We start from the raw sequence: 19,614 nt of genomic DNA, 5'->3' as shown, positions 1-19,614 counted from the left end.
GTGTGTGATATTGTCTAGTTGTCATTTGTTAACCATCATAAACCATTAGGTTACTAGGCCTACCCGTCATTTTATTTATTTATTAAGCCTATTTTAATAACTTGTTTTCAGGTTATTTTCATTTTAGGGCCATGAGCTACAAGTCAAAACAAACTTGATATGCTGACTGTATTTTAGCTCTTAAAATAGATCTACAATATATTTGATGTTGTTTAATTTTGCATGAGCAAATAGCAGTATAGCCTGAATTACATATTTTAAAAGATTATTCAGCCTACCTGCAGCATGTGAGAGGTTTCTCGGTTGATCCGCGGTAAATCCCCTTAAGCACTATATAGCTAGCTATTCCATTTATAACAATGCAAACTTGACTTCGCAGGCCGATCATCTTTAAACGCAAAAGGCATTTATTAAGTGTTATACTCTGACTGCTGCTGCTTAATGGGATGTTTCTCTACACAACTGTAAAAGTGAACTTTTTAGCAATGTCAAAATGAAAGCAAACATTCAAAGGGTTCTGCGTTTTGTCAATTTAAGCTTAATTGTAACAATATTAATAATAATAGACTAATAATAAGAAGAAGAAGAAGAAGAAGAAGAAAAAGAAGAAGAAGAAGAATTGATAAAGAATTGATAATTGATATATTATTTATAGTGTAGCCTACTGTTGGACTGTGCAGTGAACTATTTATTTTTATTAAAACATTTTTATTTGGCTACATCTTCCCGAATAACTAATGTGAAAATGACAAGCAGTTGCGTCTCTGTTAAAATTTAATTAACAGCAAATGTCTTCTGCGTTTCTTCCTTTTAGGGCTCAAGAGAGCTGTGTTTAAAGAATTAGTTAACCAAAACATGTTATGAATTAAGCTGCTCGTTTCATGTCACCCACTTTTCTTCCTTGTGAGTTAAGTGCGTGTCGCCGTGTGCGCGTTTTAAAGGCTATTTACGGGCGCACCTGACCTGACGTGGGGACCGGATCTCTGGACTATGGGACTAGCCTTAATCTCACAATTTTCATAATTTAATTGCTGTCATATATTTTAAAATATTGAAGGTTGGAACGACGGGAGAGTTAGTAATTAATGACAGAAAGAATTTTCAGTTTTGAGTCAATCTTTTATAGGGGGGTGGGGCACAAATTCTTACTGAGGGGGCAATGCCCCTCTTTGCCTATGTCTCTGGTTAAAGTCCCTACTAAACCAGTCGACATTTCTGTTTGCTCGTTCTCCCCATGCTCGTGTAAGTTTTTCCCAGGTTCGCCGGTTTCCTCCAAAAGCCTATAAAAACACGCAACCAAATGACCAAACATACCAAATTGTCAAGCTCTAGCCCATAGTCAAGCTCTTAGCAAGCTGTAAATCTCTCCTTAGCCATCCCTTTATCTGTCATTAGCCTGAGTTTAGTCGGGGGAGTTCATCAAGATCTATCTGAGCTCAAACTCCCCTCTCGCCCTGCTAATGAGAGGGACCCCAGGGCTCAAGGATCTCACAAATTCTTTACCGGGACAGCATGCCAAACAAGCTTTTTACCAATCATCAGCTAAGTGTGACCTCTTGAAATATATTTATATTTATGTATGTATGATGGGTATGGACAGGCCAAGCATATTACAGCCTGGGCAGTTGCAGAAGCAAAAATTTGTGCCTTGGAAGTGTTCGAGGAGAACATGAAGAAAGACGACCGGTCAGCCTCAAGAAGTTCCCGGCAAACAGTCTGGTGCGTCGGGAAGGGAAAGCAGTTCTAGACCATCTGTTGTGGGGAGCGTTGACCTCAACTGAGAATTTTGTCCGACAGTGGAAGGAACGCTTTGTGGATCTCCTTTCAATCCCACAGGAGGGGGAAGCAGAGGTTGACTTGTCCATCAACTAAACTGAAGTTTTTCTGAGGTAGTCTGCGTGCCCTACAGAGACAGGGCAGCGAGGATGGATGAGATACATCCTATCTATCTCAAGTCTCTTGATGTTGTGGAGCTGTCTCTGCTGACGCGTCTTTACAAAAGGTCAGAGACAGTACCTCCGGAGTGGTCAACTGGGGTGGTAGTTCCTATTTTTAAGAAGGGCAACCGGAGAGTGTGTTGCAACTAAAGGGGATCATACTCCTTAGCCCGACTGTAAAACCCTATGACAGGATACCGGAGAGGAGGATCCAGCCGATAGTAGAACCTTGGATCCATAAGAAACATTGCAGGCAGTGGAATACTGGACCAGCTCTTAACCTTCTGTAGGGGACTCGAGAGGTAATAGGAGTATGCCCAACCAGCCCACATGTGTTTCATGGACTTGTAGAAGGCATTCTACTAGGGCTGTCTGGTCCCTGTATGAACAGAGTAGGAGTTCGGTTCGCAGGATTACTGTCAGCTCAATCTATCATGTTTAATCTAAAACATCATCTTGTCAGCTTCACGTGTCCATCACAATGAATTACCACCTTAAATAAGGATGGAGAAACAGGGGTAGCACATCTTGTCAGCTTCAAATGTCAACTGGAATATACTGCTATATTGAATAATAAACAAATTTCAAATAGTGAAACATGAAGGATTGAACTACTGGTAGCACATTCTGAAAAGATAGCAAACTTTGCCAGACCACTGGCAGTATGTCAGACTTGTTCCCGATGCATGGTGGACCCTAGCAGGGCTGCCCCTTTGTCACCAGCTCTGTTCATTTTTTTATGGACTGAATTTCGAGGTGGCAAGTAGCAAGAAGCACAGCAAGATTTTTGCTGATTTGAGCCTCGGCTGGGTCACTTGGCATTTCTGTGTGGAGTTTGCATGTTCTCCCTGTTGAGTGGGTTTGCTCTGGGCGCTCCGGTTTCACCCACAAGTCCTAAGACATGCGGTACAGGTGAATTGGGTATGCTAAAATTGACCTTAGTGTATGAGTGTGTGTGTGTGTGTGTGTGTGAAAGAATAAGTGGTTATGGATGTTTCCCAGTGATGGGTTGTCCGCTGCGTAAAACATGTGCTGGATAAGTTGGCAGGTCATTCCGCTGTGGCGACCCCAGATTAATAAAGGGACTAAGCCAAAAGGAAAGTAAATGAATGAATTTCAAAATGCAGCTTTGGGCTGGATGTAGTCGGATTCAGGGAACACAGGATTTCATCTCTGCTAATTGCAGATGGTGTTGTCCTGTTGGCTCCATCCGACATGAAATTTCCGCATGCATAGGGATGGTTTGCTGCTGAGTGTGACATGGCAGGGATGAGAATCCGCACCTCCAAGTCCAAGTCCATGGTGGCCTGCCATCTCTAGGTCAGAGGAGATTCCTTGCCCCAGGTGGAGGAGTTCAAGTATCTCTGGATTTTGTTCATAAGTGAGGGAACAGAATGTTTTATCAGGGGGATCAGTGCAACAGCAGCAGCACAATGTGGTCAATGTACCAGTCTACTGTGAAGAAGGAGCTGAGCCGAAAGGCAAAGATCTTGATTTATCACTAAATCTATGCTTCTGAACCTATGGTCGTGATCTTTGGGTCATGACCTAAAGGACACAATCTCTGAAACAAGTGGCTGAAATGAGTTTCCTTCATAAGATGCCAGGCTGCCACAGCTGATGCAGATCAGACTAGAAATTTCACTTTTAAACTTTAATTTAATTTTATTTTATTTTTCATCTTAAAGGGCCATGAAACCCCCTCGTTTCAGCAGGGTGTTTTCACACCTCTACTTTGGAAAAAGTCTGAAAAGTGGGCGTGTCCAGCTCTGTTTAGGGGGGAGTGTCGGAGGAAGACAAGAGGCATGGTGTGGGAGTGTCTATTTGGGCGCGCTGACTTTCAGAGTCAAAACACACACACACACACACACACACAGGGGAGAAAGTGACTGTGTTTACATGGACATCTGTAGTCGAATTATTTGCCAAATTATTAAATGGTGGACTTTAACTGCAGTTTGGCTCTTTCATTCAGGGAATTCATTCATGTCCCTCGCGACATACAAGATATTTGATTCGAGGAACTGCTCTAAGCGTGTATTTTTCATGCAATGTTTGATACCACACGGCGAATGAGAAAAAAAAAACTCCGCATTTCCCGGAAAATTAGATGCATACGGCAGGTAGTGTCAGAAAGCCGCGTGTGTTATTCCGGTCACAAAATGCGGTGAAAATCCTACACGAGGTTATAGTTTGGTTGTGGTGCTAACATGTTTACACTCAGTGCAATAGTTTGTTGGATACGAACAAACTGAATAAACAAAGAGCACTGGTCGCTCACTTACCAAACCTGTAGAGACAGGACAATCACCAGCAACTAGAGCCGCGTCTTTATTAAGAGAAGACAACAAGCAACTCCGGATCTCAGCGTTTGCAGATGAGAACAGCTCTCAGGTAAACAATAATCCTCCTTAGACACGTAAGTTATTGTTGTCGAGCGTCGCGTACACTGTTAATCCACACGTGACTCTCACAGAGAGAAAATGAACACAAAACTTAACTGCAGCAAACTATAAAAGCAACACTTCACGCTTGTTTTGCCAACACAACGTGACGTCTTTGTCGTCTAAACACTGTGACAGTAATGAATATTAATGAAGTTGCACAATAGAGCGCGCTGATTGGTTTGAACCAAGCCTTACTCATGCATTAATGCAGCACACTCTGAGACGTAATAAGACACACTCTGGCACAGACGTCCAGTCTACAAGCTGGAATACACACTATGATCTCATGGCCGTGACGCAGCTTCAAAAATTCGTTTCAAACCGGAAGTACGAATTTGCTTGGAATAATGCAAAAACAACCAATTTTCACTTTTTAGTGAAATCTATGTGTCCTAATAGTTGTTTTAGCAGTGTGGGACACATATACGACTGTCAACAGCTCAAAAAATGTGTTTTGGTGTTTCGTGACCCTTTAACAGAGCACTGTGTACTTGAATGCAACTTAAAAGTCATAGATATAAATATATATATATATATATATATATATATATATATATATATATATATATATATATATATATTATTGGTATACGGTGCAAACTAGCATGAAGCCAAAAATCTTCTAAATTTCACTTCAATTAAACAGACACACGTGTTTTATTTAGGTATTAACTTGAACATGTTAAATGCAGCATTGTTGAAACAGCGAGTCAGCTTGTAAAAATAATCAGAGAAAGGACTACATTTGGGTGGGAACGACTTTTAAGTAAAATAGAAACTAATTACCATCTGACAAGATAATTTACCGAATGAAATTCAGCCTAAAATAACAGAAGATGACTTATGAGGGGGAACACCCATTTACTATTGCACAGCATGTGTTCAGTGGAGATGAAATATGTAAACCATTCAAAAACACTGACACACAATGAGAGCTACTGCTCTGGAGAAAAGTAAAACTGACTTTGTTGTTGAGAGTAGCTCTGTTTAAAGCCTTTCTCATTCCTGAGGTGTTATGCGCTTAGTGCAGCGGAGAATCCAGTTAAAACTTGCCCTGCTTTCCACACCACACAATACAAACGTAGAAAAAATCCGAAAGGCACAAGTCTGAAAATAAAAGGTCAGTTTACTTTGAATGGTTCAAATGTTGTCTATTTTATTTACTGTTGTTTAATGAAGTTGTGTTAAAGTACTTCTATGATTACACATCACCTCAAAAACCAGAAAGCCTTGTATCTCAGAGTCTGTGTTAATCATTATTGCACCAGTTGAGAAGTGAGGGCCATAAAGATTGTGTTTTGACCATAATTTATCCCCCCCAGACACTGGGGCAATATTATTTCAAGAACAAACACAGGGATAGCACCACTTCATATGAACTTAAGGCCTGACCGACTTACAATGCTGGACTTTGACTTTATGGTTGGACCATCCGGGGCATTTTTATTGACAAAATGATAAAATATTTCACCATAATACATATTTACCTACTTGATATAAGTGGAATGATAAGACTTTAAAGGAGGACACTGACACTCACGGAGCATTGAGATGAACTGTTACAAATCTGCACCACTAGAGGGCGCCAGAAAACAGACTAAAGCTGAAAGCAGCACATCTCAACACCCCCACGTGGACGTTTCATGAATCACTCTAAACCGTTCATGTAAAGGATGATAGCAGTTTGACTAAAAATGGGATGTTTTTATCACTCACGTAGGACAGATTCCTGTTTGTTAATCCTAAAAATGTTGTTTAAAGCTGTAGTTTATCGAAAATGCTCAAACAAATTACTCAGACTCATGTTATTATAAACTTTAATGATTTTTGTTTTCCTCTCAAAACATTCTAAAGAATGTTGAAAATGCAGCCATTCACATTGTAGGACAAAAATGCTATGGGTTTTTATTTTTTCAACTTCATTATGTATTTATTTGTGTTCAACAGAAGAAACTCAGTCTTAACTTAAGGAGTAAATCTTGTCAGAATTTTTAGGTAATTATCCCTTTAAATCCCATAACTTATTTAAAAACCTGAAGTGTGGATCCAAGGGACAGTTTTTATAACACAAAACTAAATCTGCAATATATACAGTTGTAAGTCAGAATTATTAGCCCCCCTGTTTCAATTTCTGTTTAATAACTCATTTCTAATAACTGATTTCTTTTATCTTTGCCATGATGACAGTACATAATATTATACTAGATATTTTCCAAGACACTTCTTTACAGCTTAAAGTGACATTTAAAAGCTTGCCTAGGTTAATTAGGTTAACTGGACAGGTTAGGGTAATTAGGCAAGTCATTGTATAATATCGCTTATTTTGTAGACTATTAAAAAATATATATAGCTTAAAGGGGCTAATAATGTTGTTCTTAAAATGGTGTTTAAAAAATTAAATTAAAAATTTTGGCCAAAATAAAACAAATAAGACTTTCTCCAGAAGAAACAATATTATCAGACATACTGTGAAAATATTGGTGCTCTGTTAAACATCATTTGGGAAATATTTAAAAAATAAAAAAATAAATAAAAGGGGGGCTTATAATTCTGACTTTAACTGTATATATTAGCATGTTGTTAATAAATTAATAAAAGATGTTTGCAATTTGAAATTACATAACAACTACAAGTTAATAAATGCAGATTTATTAAATGCCTTTCACTTTTTAATTGATGATAGCTCAAAAATGTATATGTAATTTCATAAATTTGGATTAACAAAATGTTTACCTTTAATTTTTAGATGAAAAAGGTTGGTCTTTTTGTGCATGCTGTAATTGTTTATCGATACGTGTACATATTTAAAGAGCACCTATGATCAAATTCGACTTTTGTAAGCTGTTTGGACAGAACTATAGTGTATCCTGTTATATTGGAGTGATATAAACTCAAGTTTTTTTAATTTCTTGATGTTAAAATAGGACCTAAATCTCAGTCATTTTGAGGCCCACCGCAATGTGACGTAGGAGTGTGGTTTTCCCTGCCCACTGAATTGATTGATAGGTGCCGTGTCTCCATAATAACATGCATACACATGTCCACAGAACAATTTTTGCAAAAAAAAAACTGGCATTAAAATATATTTTACAACTCTCTATGATCAGCTGCACCTCAATTCTTAATTTTACAAGTTTACATTTTTTTAAAACAGAGCATGTCTGTAATAAAGACAGTAAAATCGATGTGGAATTCTTAACTGCTATAATCACCACGGCCGCATGGTGTCAGTAAACGTGCATATGTGCGTGTAGCATTTGTTTTTGACTCATTGTTTCAGAAGGGCTTGAATAAACTCCACCACAAATACATCAGATAAACTTACTTGGTATTTTTTGACTAGTGACCTTATCCAAGCTTCATCCGAGACTGTCTCTGTCACTGACTGCTGTTTATCTAGCCAGCCCTCCCTATAAGCAAACTAAGTGGCTGCTTAGGGCCCTGCCACCACAAGGGGGCCCCCACAATCCACTAGTGATGTGAGCCGTTTCCTTGCTGAAATTGTTTAATTTGCATTCTACAAATTACAAATATTAAAATTAATAAATATTTATACATTTTCCCAAAAAAAGAAAAAAAATCTAAATTTTATTACAGTTGAAATTGTTTTCATGTGTAGGTCATGTCATCACCATGAAGCTTGCCCCATCTCATTTCTCATATGTGTTCTGTGTTCTCGCGGTTTGAGTTTGTTCTTCTATCGTAGCCTGTAAAGCCGCCTTTCCACTGCACACGACATTTGAACACGACTGTCAGAATACGCCCCCTTGTGGCAGCCGCACAGTATTTTCAGTGTTGTCATGCACCGTGGGGGAGAAACTGATTGACAAGGTGTTCGAAATAAAGGAGTGCAAAAGCAAAAGCCTTTATTCCCTGTGCGTTTACATGGTTTAATGGATGAATGAATACTAGAAACTCATAGACCGCTAAAATATTGGAGGGAATGTGGAGACAACATTAAAATATATATTTTTATAACTTTCTTACTTACATTTATGAACAGAAGTTTTTTTTTAATATAGACTTTTTAGATAAAAAAAAATAACCAAATAAAGTCCTATTTCTCATCTCGCGCGCACGGACCTGTTGGACAACACTGGAATACATCATATCCGGTCGGCAGGTCGCATACGGTCTAGTCGCAGGAGTTCAAGTATTTCAACGGATCCGCAGCTCAATTGGGATCTGAATTTTCCGCATACGGAGATGATCGGAACTCCACGCAGCTCCCGGACTGATCTCCATTGGAAATAAATGACTTCCGGTCTGTCGCTTGTCGTTTGTCATGTGCAGTGAAAAGGCGGCTTAAGACCTACCGGTCACCACAAGAACACAAATCCATAGTCGATGCTTCATTGCCGGCCCAATTTATATACCTGATTTATATTGGAAATTGGACAGCAAAAATGAAACAAATGTTCTTCAGGCGTAGAAAAACTGAGGGAAAAATTGACGACCAGTTAAAGACATAATCTTAATAATAAAATTGACGACAAGTTAAAGACATAATCTAGTGGCACATATATTGAAAATAGGCAATCACAAATTAAAAAACGTCATCTAGTTATATGAAATATTTTATTTTTTCCTGGTTTTACAGACCCGTTTTTAGTCTAAAACGCATTTAACTGAAATGCAATAGTACTGAAGTGTCTTTCACAGACATATTTTGCACACTGGTAATATTTATGTAATATAAGGTTATAACCTAATTGAATTATTCATATAAGCTCTGAACCCTGCATCTCAAATGTAAGGAACAGGGAAGGAGACTGAAGAGAATAATAAAGTTTGTGTTTGGGTATTAACCATAACCCAGTATTTTCTCAAGTTTTCATATAACATTTTTCATGTTTATATTATTTGCTTATTGATTTTATTATTTATGGATCAATCTTTGCATGAATGTTTTAATTAATAAACATTTCTTTTGAGTTCAGAATGTACATTTTATTATTATAAAGAAATTATAATAGAAAGTAATGCATTTTTACTTTTGGCTGATTATTGTTCAGTGTTGTTTCATTGCAGGGTTTTTGCTCTTTTAATTTATGAGAAAAAAAAAAAAACTAGAATCTTTTATAGAATCTTCAATCTGTTTACTAAATTAATAGAATATGTTTTAAACACACCAGAAGGACGCAAAGTAGGAATCACTGGTCCCTTTATTAAAGAGTGTTTAATTCTTCATTTTTTGAAGCTGGTAGTTGACAAAAATAGTGCTGTTTTAAAGTGATCAAGTCATTCAGAGAGTTATTGAGCAGAAGAAATCAGGCTTTACTTTTTGTTTTTTTTATTGTATTTAATAAGCAATATAATCAATGTGGGCCAGTTTGCAATGGCAATACTTCACTATTTAAAGCAAGCTAGGGCCCCAAATGTACTGGGCCGGCCCTGGACGTAACTCATGAGAAGCAGACACACATGTGGAAACGGTACGCAGGGAGAACACCTCATTTGAATTTAAAGCCACAGGCTACAAAAACAGCTACATAATTCTCAGACACCAAAATGGGCAAATTCTACACTATATAATAAATATACTGAGGTTTTTTTTTTTAGCTAAAACTTCACAGACACATTCTGCTAACACCAAAGGCTTAACTCGTAAAAGAGGTAAAATAGGTGCCTTTTAAGTTTAAGTTTATCAAAATATTTGTTAACTTTTTTGTTTTTTTCAATTCAATTCAATTCAGCTTTATTTGTATAGCGCTTTTACAATGTAGATTGTGTCAAAGCAGCTTCACATAAATGGTCATAGTAACTGGAACAGTGTGGTTCAGTAACTGGAACAGTGTGGTTCAGGTTTTAGTGTTTAAGTTTAGTTCAGTTCAGTTTAGCTCAGTTCAGTGTGATTTAATCATTACTGAGAGTCCAAACACTGAAGAGCCAATTCATCGATGCGTAGCTCTACCAATCCTGAACCATGCGAGGCAGTGGCGACAGCGGAGAGGGAAAAAAAACTTCACCTGATGGGAATTTTTGATACCGTTTCATACACACCCAGGTTTAAAAATCCACAACTCAGAAAACAAAATGTGTAAATTAGAGCTGCACAATTAATCGTTAAAAGATCACGATCTCAATTCGACCCCCTAGACCAGGGGCGTCAAACTCAATTCCTGGAGGGCCGAAGCCCTGCACAGTTTAGTTCCAACCCTGCTCCAACACACTTACCTGTAGGTTTCAAACAAGCCTGAAGGACTCAATTAGTTTGATCAGGTGTGTTTAATTAGGGTTGGAACTAAACTGTGCAGAGCTGCGGCCCTTTTGGAACTGAGTTTGACACCTGTGCCCTAGACGATCTTAATTCTGCATTTCTACGATTCTGTCAATCATATTTTCAAGTTCAGGAGAGAAGTAAAGGCGGCCGGTCGAGTGTTATCATTAGCCCCTTTCACACATACAGACCTTTCTTGTATGTGGTTGTATGTGTGAACAGGTCCTTTTTGAAAATACCGGTAAATTCGTTCTGGCTATTTTCCGGAAAGAGAAGTTGTAACATTACCGGCAATTTGCCGGAATGCTGCGCTGTGTGAACGCAAAAGGAAGATTACCGTAATAAGCGCGTGCACGTCTAGAACGTGCTGACGTGAGACGTCTGCTTTAGCCAATCACAACAGTCAGACGCATTTACGTCCGCGCGGTTTGTGAGGATAAAAGCCTTTGAATATTTTTCCAGACACATTTAGCTGCTAGAAGTTAGTCAGATCACGTTTATATGTTCTTCTTTATGCCAACTGTGTAAATAATCATCGATGAGATGCTTATGATAAGCCGTTGTTTGTTTACCTTCAAGCTTTGCGTGTGCCTGTGAGCGCCTGCACACGCAAATATTATGAACATCTCGACATGCGAAAGTGATCCTGCGAAAGTTGTTCACAATATTGATCATCCACAGAGTTTGTAATTTAGGCAAATGTTTACAAATACAAGCGCAGCCGTTAAAGCTCATTTGTGGTGAATGATGTCAGAATTTACCGGTATTTTGGAATGGATGTGTGAATGCTCTTTTCCGGAAAATTTCCGTAACGTCCTCGCCTGTGTGAACAGCGCTTTTTTGAATATACCGGTAAAGTCGTTCCGGAAATTTTCCAGATATTTACCGGTATCACTGTGTGAAAGGGGCTATTGTTTCACATACGTTGCTCAGTGACATTGACACCTCCAAATGATGTTGAATGAGTCACATACTGTATTTATAAGGTGTAGTTCACCTAAAGATGTCATTTTTGTCTTTATATAATGATGTTTTCACGGCCGGGAAATCACACGTGACGTGAGCTGCTGACCGTGAGCAGAAAAGGCGCGCGCCCGCTCGCTCTACTTAATGATAGATGCGCGCGCGTGTACTTTAGGGAACAGAACCTGCATATGTTGTGAGTGACAGGTAATACAATTGTAAATAATATTCAGTTTGTGGCACAGAGTGATCGTTTGGGAGCCGTGCGGGAAGTATTAACAGTACTTAGCAGTCAAAATGAAACCGAAAGTGTGCACTTCATTTAAATGATCATATCGCATTTTAGAGTTATAATTGTGACAAGCATTTGATGTTTTTTTCTTTCATAGCGAACACACAGTTGTGCATAAAAATAAATGTTTACAGTGTCAGTATAACTACTCTAGCCTATATAATGTTGAATATAATCTGATAATGGCAAATGTCTGATTTTACCAGTGAATATAATTGTCTAATATGACCGATTGCAAGCATATATCTCAAACATAATAATTCAACATCAGAATTATTATAAGTAGAATAGAATTATTTAAAGAAACCAGAAGACCTACACATAATATTATTATCGATGTTGTGCCATATGTTTGTTTTTACCATACCTTTATTTTACACCTACAGAATCGTGAGAGAATCGTGCTTTATTTTAAGCAACAAAAAAAAAAAATCGCGATTCTCATTTTAGCCAGAATCGTGCAGCTCTAGTGTAAATTTATATAAAATGGGGAATCTTGTTTTTTAATTACAGTAAATTATTATTAAGAAATTTATAGTATATCTTAGATTATAGCCACCATGAGCAGACACTGATCCTTGCTTATTGATTTTGTTTCTTTTCTCTTTGACAAAAAACAAAAAGATAACACCGGAATTACGATACACAACGCAGAGTTGCACCAAAAACATTTTATTCTATAAAAGGAGTGGGTAATCACAACTGTACAGGGGAAACTGACTTTTAACACCATTTCTCACAGTATCAAAAAGCTCGCGTTTTCCTCACTGATCTTTACACACTTGTTCTGTACAAATACAAAAGAAATAACATTAATTACTTGTTTTTGTTATAATGATAACTGCATTGCACTGAGTAATATAGTACTGGCCCATAAGTTACTGCATTCAATATAAAATACCTATGATTCTGAGTTTAAAAGAGAAATTTCATGAGAACCACACACTTGCACACATACACTCACACCAAACCCAAACCCTGTCATGATTCGAGCGCACTTTTCCAAAACAAATCAGATACAAATGATGAAAGCAAACGTGCACAGATAGACGAGGATGTCACAAATTTCAGTCATGGGCACTTAAACATTGATAAGGGGGCCGACTCCCAACATTATGCCATCTTGGAATAGAATAATGTCGATTTAGGATGATATGAACGTAGAAGTTTGACCGGCATGTCTCGTGGTTATTAGAAATAGGCCGTGCATGTGCTACGAATAGTTGTACACATTTCATTGATTCTGTGTGGATTATCAGTGCTTATAGGCCACGTCTGTCAGGGCACCGATGCTTAGACATGCTCACCGACTTCACAACGAAAAATAATCTACCCTCCATGCAACACTTTTAAGGGTGTACAACACATTTGGGAACTCCATTCAAGGATTTCAAAAATAAAAACCAAAACAAATATTTCACATTATCTAGTCAGTGTTAAAAATAGAAATCCACCCGTTACATTTATTCAAGAACTTTGTCGATTATTTACAGTATGTACATTAATTCCTTAATTAATCATTGTCTGCGTGTCTTTGAACAGTTTTAAAAGAAAGAAGAAAGAATCGCAATCGAATGCATATACTCTTCTAGATGTGCTTAGGAACGTTTTAGAGTTGAAGTGAAAAAAAAAAGTACGGATGCATCCGGATCCAAGATCGTGAAGCTGTTGCAGACATGCGCTTAACTCTTAAAGGCTGGAATCGAAATAAAAAGGCGAAATGCGCACAATTAGCTAGCTGCTAGCGATTGAAATTATGACCATGGCTATGAGTGCTAGCTAGAGGGACGAAATGTGTCCAAGAGACCCTTTCTCTTTAGGTTTAGATGGACTGTGCCCAACATTTTCATGACATCAACGTCAAATAACATTAACAGCATTTTTTTTTTTCAGGGGAAGGGGTATTTTTGCATATCATGCATATCAGGAGCTGTTAAGACATGTTTTGCTACGCTGAACTCGGTGCAAATAGGGATTTTCAGGGTGCCTCGCAAAAATAGGGGTCCCATAACTGAACCCTGAGGAACTCTGAAAACCTGTTGCGCAAATTAGATTTGCACGTTTACTTCAATTAAGGCTCTGATGGGCTAGAAGTAACTGCGTTTAGACATCTCTACTATTATATCTCTGATTATGTTTTTACAAATGTGCTTATACACACACACACACACACACACACAAACACACACACACACACATCAATTTAACAAGCTCCCCCTTTCCCTGCAAGTTGATTCTTTTTTATGTATTTTCACAGCCTTATCAAATAATATCTAAAGGTTAGGTAAAGAACACCTTCTGATGGGTGTGAATTCTGTTAGACGCCATTTTTGGCTTTTTTTAAAAATACAACAGAAAAACAAATACTGTTATTTGCGCCAAACTATTTTCGGGAAGATGCTTAGACGACGTATACTAATCAAGAAAAAGAAACGTACAAAAAATTCACAGTCTTGTCAGCCCCCTGCCTCTACTTCTCATTTGGGTTAGGGTAAATATCAGAAAAGGGCCCTAACTGATTTGTTAAAACACTAAAAAGGGGTATGGTACATCTTCAGCTGTCTTAACAATGTGCTCTACGCCAACCTCCATCAACACGCAAACTAAAATTCAGGTAGAGCGAATTTAAAACGACGTAAAGCAAACGTAAGAATTCAACGAGGCAGCTGTAGATGCATCTTCAACCCACCAATATCATTAAAACGATCAACTCATTACGTAACTCTACTTCTTCCTCACCATCTTGCATAAAATCCTTGACTTTCTTGTGCATCTCTTTACTGGTTTCATTTTAATAAACAGTACCTTTCCCAATCATCACTCTCTCTGCTCGTAGCAGTGCGGTTTTGCCTTCCTTGTAGTCTCTTCAAGTAACGGCTAATGATCAGGCATTGAGATGGTGGTGGACGTCACCAGTGGACGGGATGAGCGGTTTGTGGCTTCTAAAAGCATGGCGATAAACTGCAGCCATGTTCTGACCAGGAGGTGGGGGGGGGGTCACCAATATGATCGTGCCACCTACCATTTTTATTCTCCTTATTCAATACAAAGGTTCGTATCTGGAGACTGGACGGGTGGCGTCGACAGCGTTTGGACCCCCTGAAGAGCGCGCAGGTCTCCTGAGGAGCAAGCAGGGAGGTGAGGGCTGGGGATGGTGAGGTGGACAGAGTTTCACATCATGACGTGGCGCCGTCGGTGAAGTGCCAGGTGATCAGAGCGCGAGAAACTGCGGTCGCAGTCGGTGCAGCGAAAGGGTTTGATGCCGGTGTGCTTGCGAAAGTGCCGCGTCAGCTCATCCGAGCGGGCAAAGCGCCAGGTACAGCCCTCCCATGTGCACTGGTATGGTTTTTCACCTATAAAAAAACAAAAACATAAACATGTCAATAAACTGATTATATGACAGTCAGGAATAACTTGGATTGGTCAATCGTCCTATCTAGTGCAGTGCTTCCCAAAGTGGGGGTTACATGGTGATTTCAAAAATTAAATACATTTATTAAATAAATTTATTAAATTAAATAAATAAATAAATGTATTTATTTAAATAAATTAAACTATTAGATTTCCTATAGTTTATGCTTAACTAACAAAAAATAAATAAAATAGTAGTTAAAGTCGGCATGAACAGGAAGCTGCAACTTTTTTTTTTCATACTACGACAAAGTTCCTAGAGAAATGAAATATTAAATGAACAAACAGTGAGCGTAGCTTGTTTTTTCTACAGCAAGCTGCTTAAACGTAGAAAAGTATGTATTTCATTTAGAAAGCTCAGGAAAAGGATTTGGGGAGAGTTATTACAACAGACACCTTCTTAACTATGTCCAACACCTCAAGCAGACGTAACTTAAAACAAGCAGGAAGTACATTTCCAGATTTTATTTTTAGGTTAGAAGGGCAAACTTGGATCAGGGGGGACAAGTCGGAGCATTCTGGTCCCCCAGGCTCTGCAGTGGTTGGGGAAATTCTAAATTGAACCAAAACACTCCATAACAATTGGCTTAAGATTGGCAAGCAAAATTCAGGAGATTGCAAACTGCAGAACCTGGGTAAAAAAAGAAAGAAGGGAAAACTTTTTTTTCTTAATGACATGCACTGATGAATTGTTCAATACAAAACTAGCAATGAGAGTTAAAAAAAAACATATGGTTAGGCGAGGCAGTGGCGCAGTAGGTAGTGCTGTCGCCTCACAGCAAGAAGGTCGCTGGGTCGCTGGTTCGAGCCTCGGCTCAGTTGGTGTTTCTGTGTGGAGATTGCATGTTCTCCCTGCCTTCGCGTGGGTTTCCTCCGGGTGCTCCGGTTTCCCCCACAGTCTAAAGACATGCAGTAAAGGTGAATTGGGTAAGCTAAATTGTCCGTACTGTATGAGTGTGTGTGTGGATGTTTCCCAGAGATGGGTTGCGGCTGGAAGGGCATCTGCTGTGTAAAAACTTGCTGGATAAGTTGGCGGTTCATTCCGCTGTGGCGACCCCGGATTAATAAAGGGACTAAGCCGACAAGAAAATGAATGAATGAATGAATGAATGAAAATCATATGGTTAGTTTTGATTTCATGTGTACTTTAATAATTAAAAAAACAACAAGCAAATAAATGCCATAAGCTTTAATGAGTTTCTATTGTATTGTAGCCCCTGGGGTGATTACGTTAGGTTAAAGTAAAAGCAATAGTAAAATAAGCAAAAGATCGATTTTACAGCACCATGTTAAACTTAGATACCTTTTTTTGTCACTTGCGCAATAGGGGTGGACTGGCCATCGGGATCGCTCAAGCACACTGCCCAACACCCATTGGTCTTCACTTTCAGATTGCTCCGACCGCCCCCAACTTTTATTATTATTATTATTAATAAATAACTAATCAATAAAATAAGTAATTCCACTCAAGTGATTTATAGATGGTATATTTTCTTTAAAGATTGTATGAATTTTATTTCCCATCCTCTTGTTTACCATTATATACTGGACTTTCATAATTGGCTGTTTTTAAACAATCAATACTGTTCACTGTTCACTGTTCAATTTACAGGTGCATCTAAGAACAAGGACACTCTAAGCCTATGCCAAACAACTAGCGATCAACTGCGCTGTCGCCAGAGCAAAAAGCTGTTCATGAACACACCAAATGGATAAAAGCCTACTGAAATGGGAGCCAGTGCAGAAAACATGTCTTTCTGATCTGAGGGGGGCAGCAGTCGGTTTTCTCGTTCCGCAAAAGGAAACCAAACTTCAGAGATGCACAGACAAAGCAGTGTTCAGTACCATTATCACAGTAAGTTTCACTCAAGCAAATATGTGTGATAATCAAATAATCCAAAGTTTTTGCAAATATTTGAGAAATGTAGCAAAATTACAGTTAACCCATCGAGAGGTGACATGTGGAACACACCAAACCAACTAGCCTGAGCGACAAAGCCCAACGGCTGACCATCAGCTTGTCCCAGGCCTAATAAATATTAATAACAGTATTGATGAAGATAATGCCAGAAAGGTGCGTGTACCTGTGTGTATTCTGCGATGGGCTTTTAGATGTGAGCTCTTGGTGTAGACTTTGTTACAGCCGTCATAATCACACATGTGAACGCGTCGTCTCTTCATGTCCGGTGAGTCAGGGTCAGCTGGAATGTCCACATCTGTATTTATACTACAAAAAAACACACACACACACACACACACACAAAACATTTGAGATTTGAGTTAAGGTGGGGCGACCAGCTGCAGTCAAACTTGAACCTCTGCAATAATCTAAAGATTACAGGAGAGTTTGAGCATGTGAAGGCAGGTACAAACATTCAGCATTATTTTTTATGAGCAAAACAGATTAATCCATCAAAAGTCCACTGGATTACAGTGATCACAATAGGTGAATAACACAAACACTGTAACACGTTTAACTCTATAAAGCAAACTGTATTATATATTATGCATCTTTATAACGTTTCTAAATTATTGAAGCTTTGTGAAAAAAAAAAAAAAACTTGGTACCACAAATCATTTATTAAGCATCAGCAAATAGTGACTTCATTATCTGCTAAGCATTAACTCTATATTAATCAGCGTTAGAAAGCAGTTTATAACTGCAGCTACAAATGCTCTATTCTTGACTTACAAACATATTTAAAATGCGCTTAATAATTGTATTTTCATGCTTTGTTAATGATTTATTTTTCATTACTAAATTAGGTATCGCATTATTTACAAACCATTTGTATTTAAGAGTAGTTGAGGGTTTCTGATTATTCAGGCATATATTAATGGTTACTATGTATATTAATAAATGCTTTATTAACTCAACTTCACCTAGTTTTGTGACTCAATCTAAAGTGAGGACTATTTATGCGTTATAAATCCCTTATAAATCACAAATAAAGGCTCAGTTAAATTATTAAAAAAATGACATTATTCATTCCTATTCATTTAAAGATACACAAATGAAACTGTACTTCAATTGAAAAATAAATCTTTGCAACCTAATCTAAAATAAAATCACTGTAGAGTTTAAACATTGCATCTTATTACATTGTTAAACTATTGTATTGTTGTTGTTGTTTTATCCAGTATTATGTCGTATTTTGACACTCCTGTTGTTTGGCAATGTTTGAACTTTACAATAATTTTTACTTTTTAGAAAAGATTGCAGAGATTCTTGTTTATTTGATTCTGAGCCTTTATTAGTCATTTATAAGGGATTTATAAAGCATGAATAGTCCTCATTTTAGATTAGGTCACAAAACTGCATGAAGTTGAGTTAATAAAGCATTTATTAACATATTAGTTAACTATTAAAGATATATAAATGTTGATTTCAATAGTTTATTAATAATTTTCTAACTCATTCTGAATGATTCTTAAAACCCTCAACTACTCTTAAATACAACTGGTTTGTAAATAATGCAATACTTAATTTAGTAAAGAAAAATAAATTGTTATCTAAGTATGAAAATACAATTATTAAGCACATTATATAGGTGCTTATAAGTCAAGAATAGAGCATTTGTAGCTGCAGTTATAAACTGCTTACTAACATTTATTAATGTAGAGTCAATGCTTAACAAATAATGAATTCACTACATGCTAATGCTTAATAAATGGTTCATAGTGTGTAGTTATTATAAAGTGTTACCAAAAACTTTTGCTCATAATTTATAGTAAATAAAAGGCTTGCAGAACAGTGTCCAGGTCACCATGTGATGCTGGTGGAGGAAAATGTTTTCCACTATCACATGAGACCACCTTCACTGTCTTTCCCATATCCGAGAGAGTTAGTGTGGGGTGATCAGTGAAGGTTTGGGCTGCAATATCATGACATTCCCTAGGCCCAACACTTCTGTTAGATGGCCATTTCACTGCCAAGGACTACCAAATCATTCTGGAGGACCATGTGAATCCAATAGTTCAAACATTGTATCCTGAAGACAGTGCTGTGTATCAGGATGATAACGCACCAATACACACAGCAAGATGACCTTCTCCCATGGCCTGCACAGTCACCAGACCTAAATATTATTAAGCCACTTAGGATGTTTTGGAGGAGTGAGTCAGGAAACGTTTTCCTCCACCAGCATTACACAGTGACCTGACACTATCCTGATTCATCTAGTAAAAAAACAAAGTGACTGTTTATATGACGTTCAATTATAGACAGTGTTGGGGAAAAGCAAAACAAAACAAACTAAATTGTTATTTATTTTTCAAAGAAAGGCAGTATGTGTTGTTATTTTTGCCTTATTTAGAGTAAGATAAACTTAAAACTTTTATGTA

The 19,614-nt window shown here is 37.8% G+C and overlaps 1 protein-coding gene and 1 long non-coding RNA gene across 5 annotated transcripts in view; one reads left to right on the top strand and one right to left on the bottom strand.

Annotated features, from left to right (window-relative positions):
- Nucleotides 1-9,688: 9,688 nt before the first annotated feature.
- LOC141379900 (uncharacterized) lies at nt 9,689-13,315 on the top strand. Its single transcript, XR_012396865.1, has 2 exons — nt 9,689-10,762; nt 11,510-13,315. It is a non-coding gene; the product is annotated as an uncharacterized lncRNA (long non-coding RNA).
- The window catches only part of klf8 (Kruppel like factor 8), a 79,700-nt gene continuing 72,601 nt past the window's right edge, over nt 12,516-19,614 (bottom strand). For all 4 annotated transcript variants that reach the window (NM_001080003.2, XM_005170274.6, XM_068215909.1 and 1 more), the window contains exons 5-6: nt 17,355-17,497; nt 12,516-15,212 (exon numbers count right to left, since the gene is read on the bottom strand). In NM_001080003.2, coding sequence (NP_001073472.1) covers nt 15,031-15,212; nt 17,355-17,497 — 325 coding nt within the window. In that variant the 3' untranslated portion in view covers nt 12,516-15,030. The remainder of the gene's footprint in view (nt 15,213-17,354; nt 17,498-19,614) is intronic.

The sequence above is a fragment of the Danio rerio genome, chromosome 21, assembly GCF_049306965.1.
Source record: "Danio rerio strain Tuebingen ecotype United States chromosome 21, GRCz12tu, whole genome shotgun sequence".
NCBI lineage: Eukaryota > Metazoa > Chordata > Actinopteri > Cypriniformes > Danionidae > Danio > Danio rerio.
Note: the sequence above shows the minus strand (reverse complement) of the source record. Positions and strands in the feature narration are given on the sequence as shown.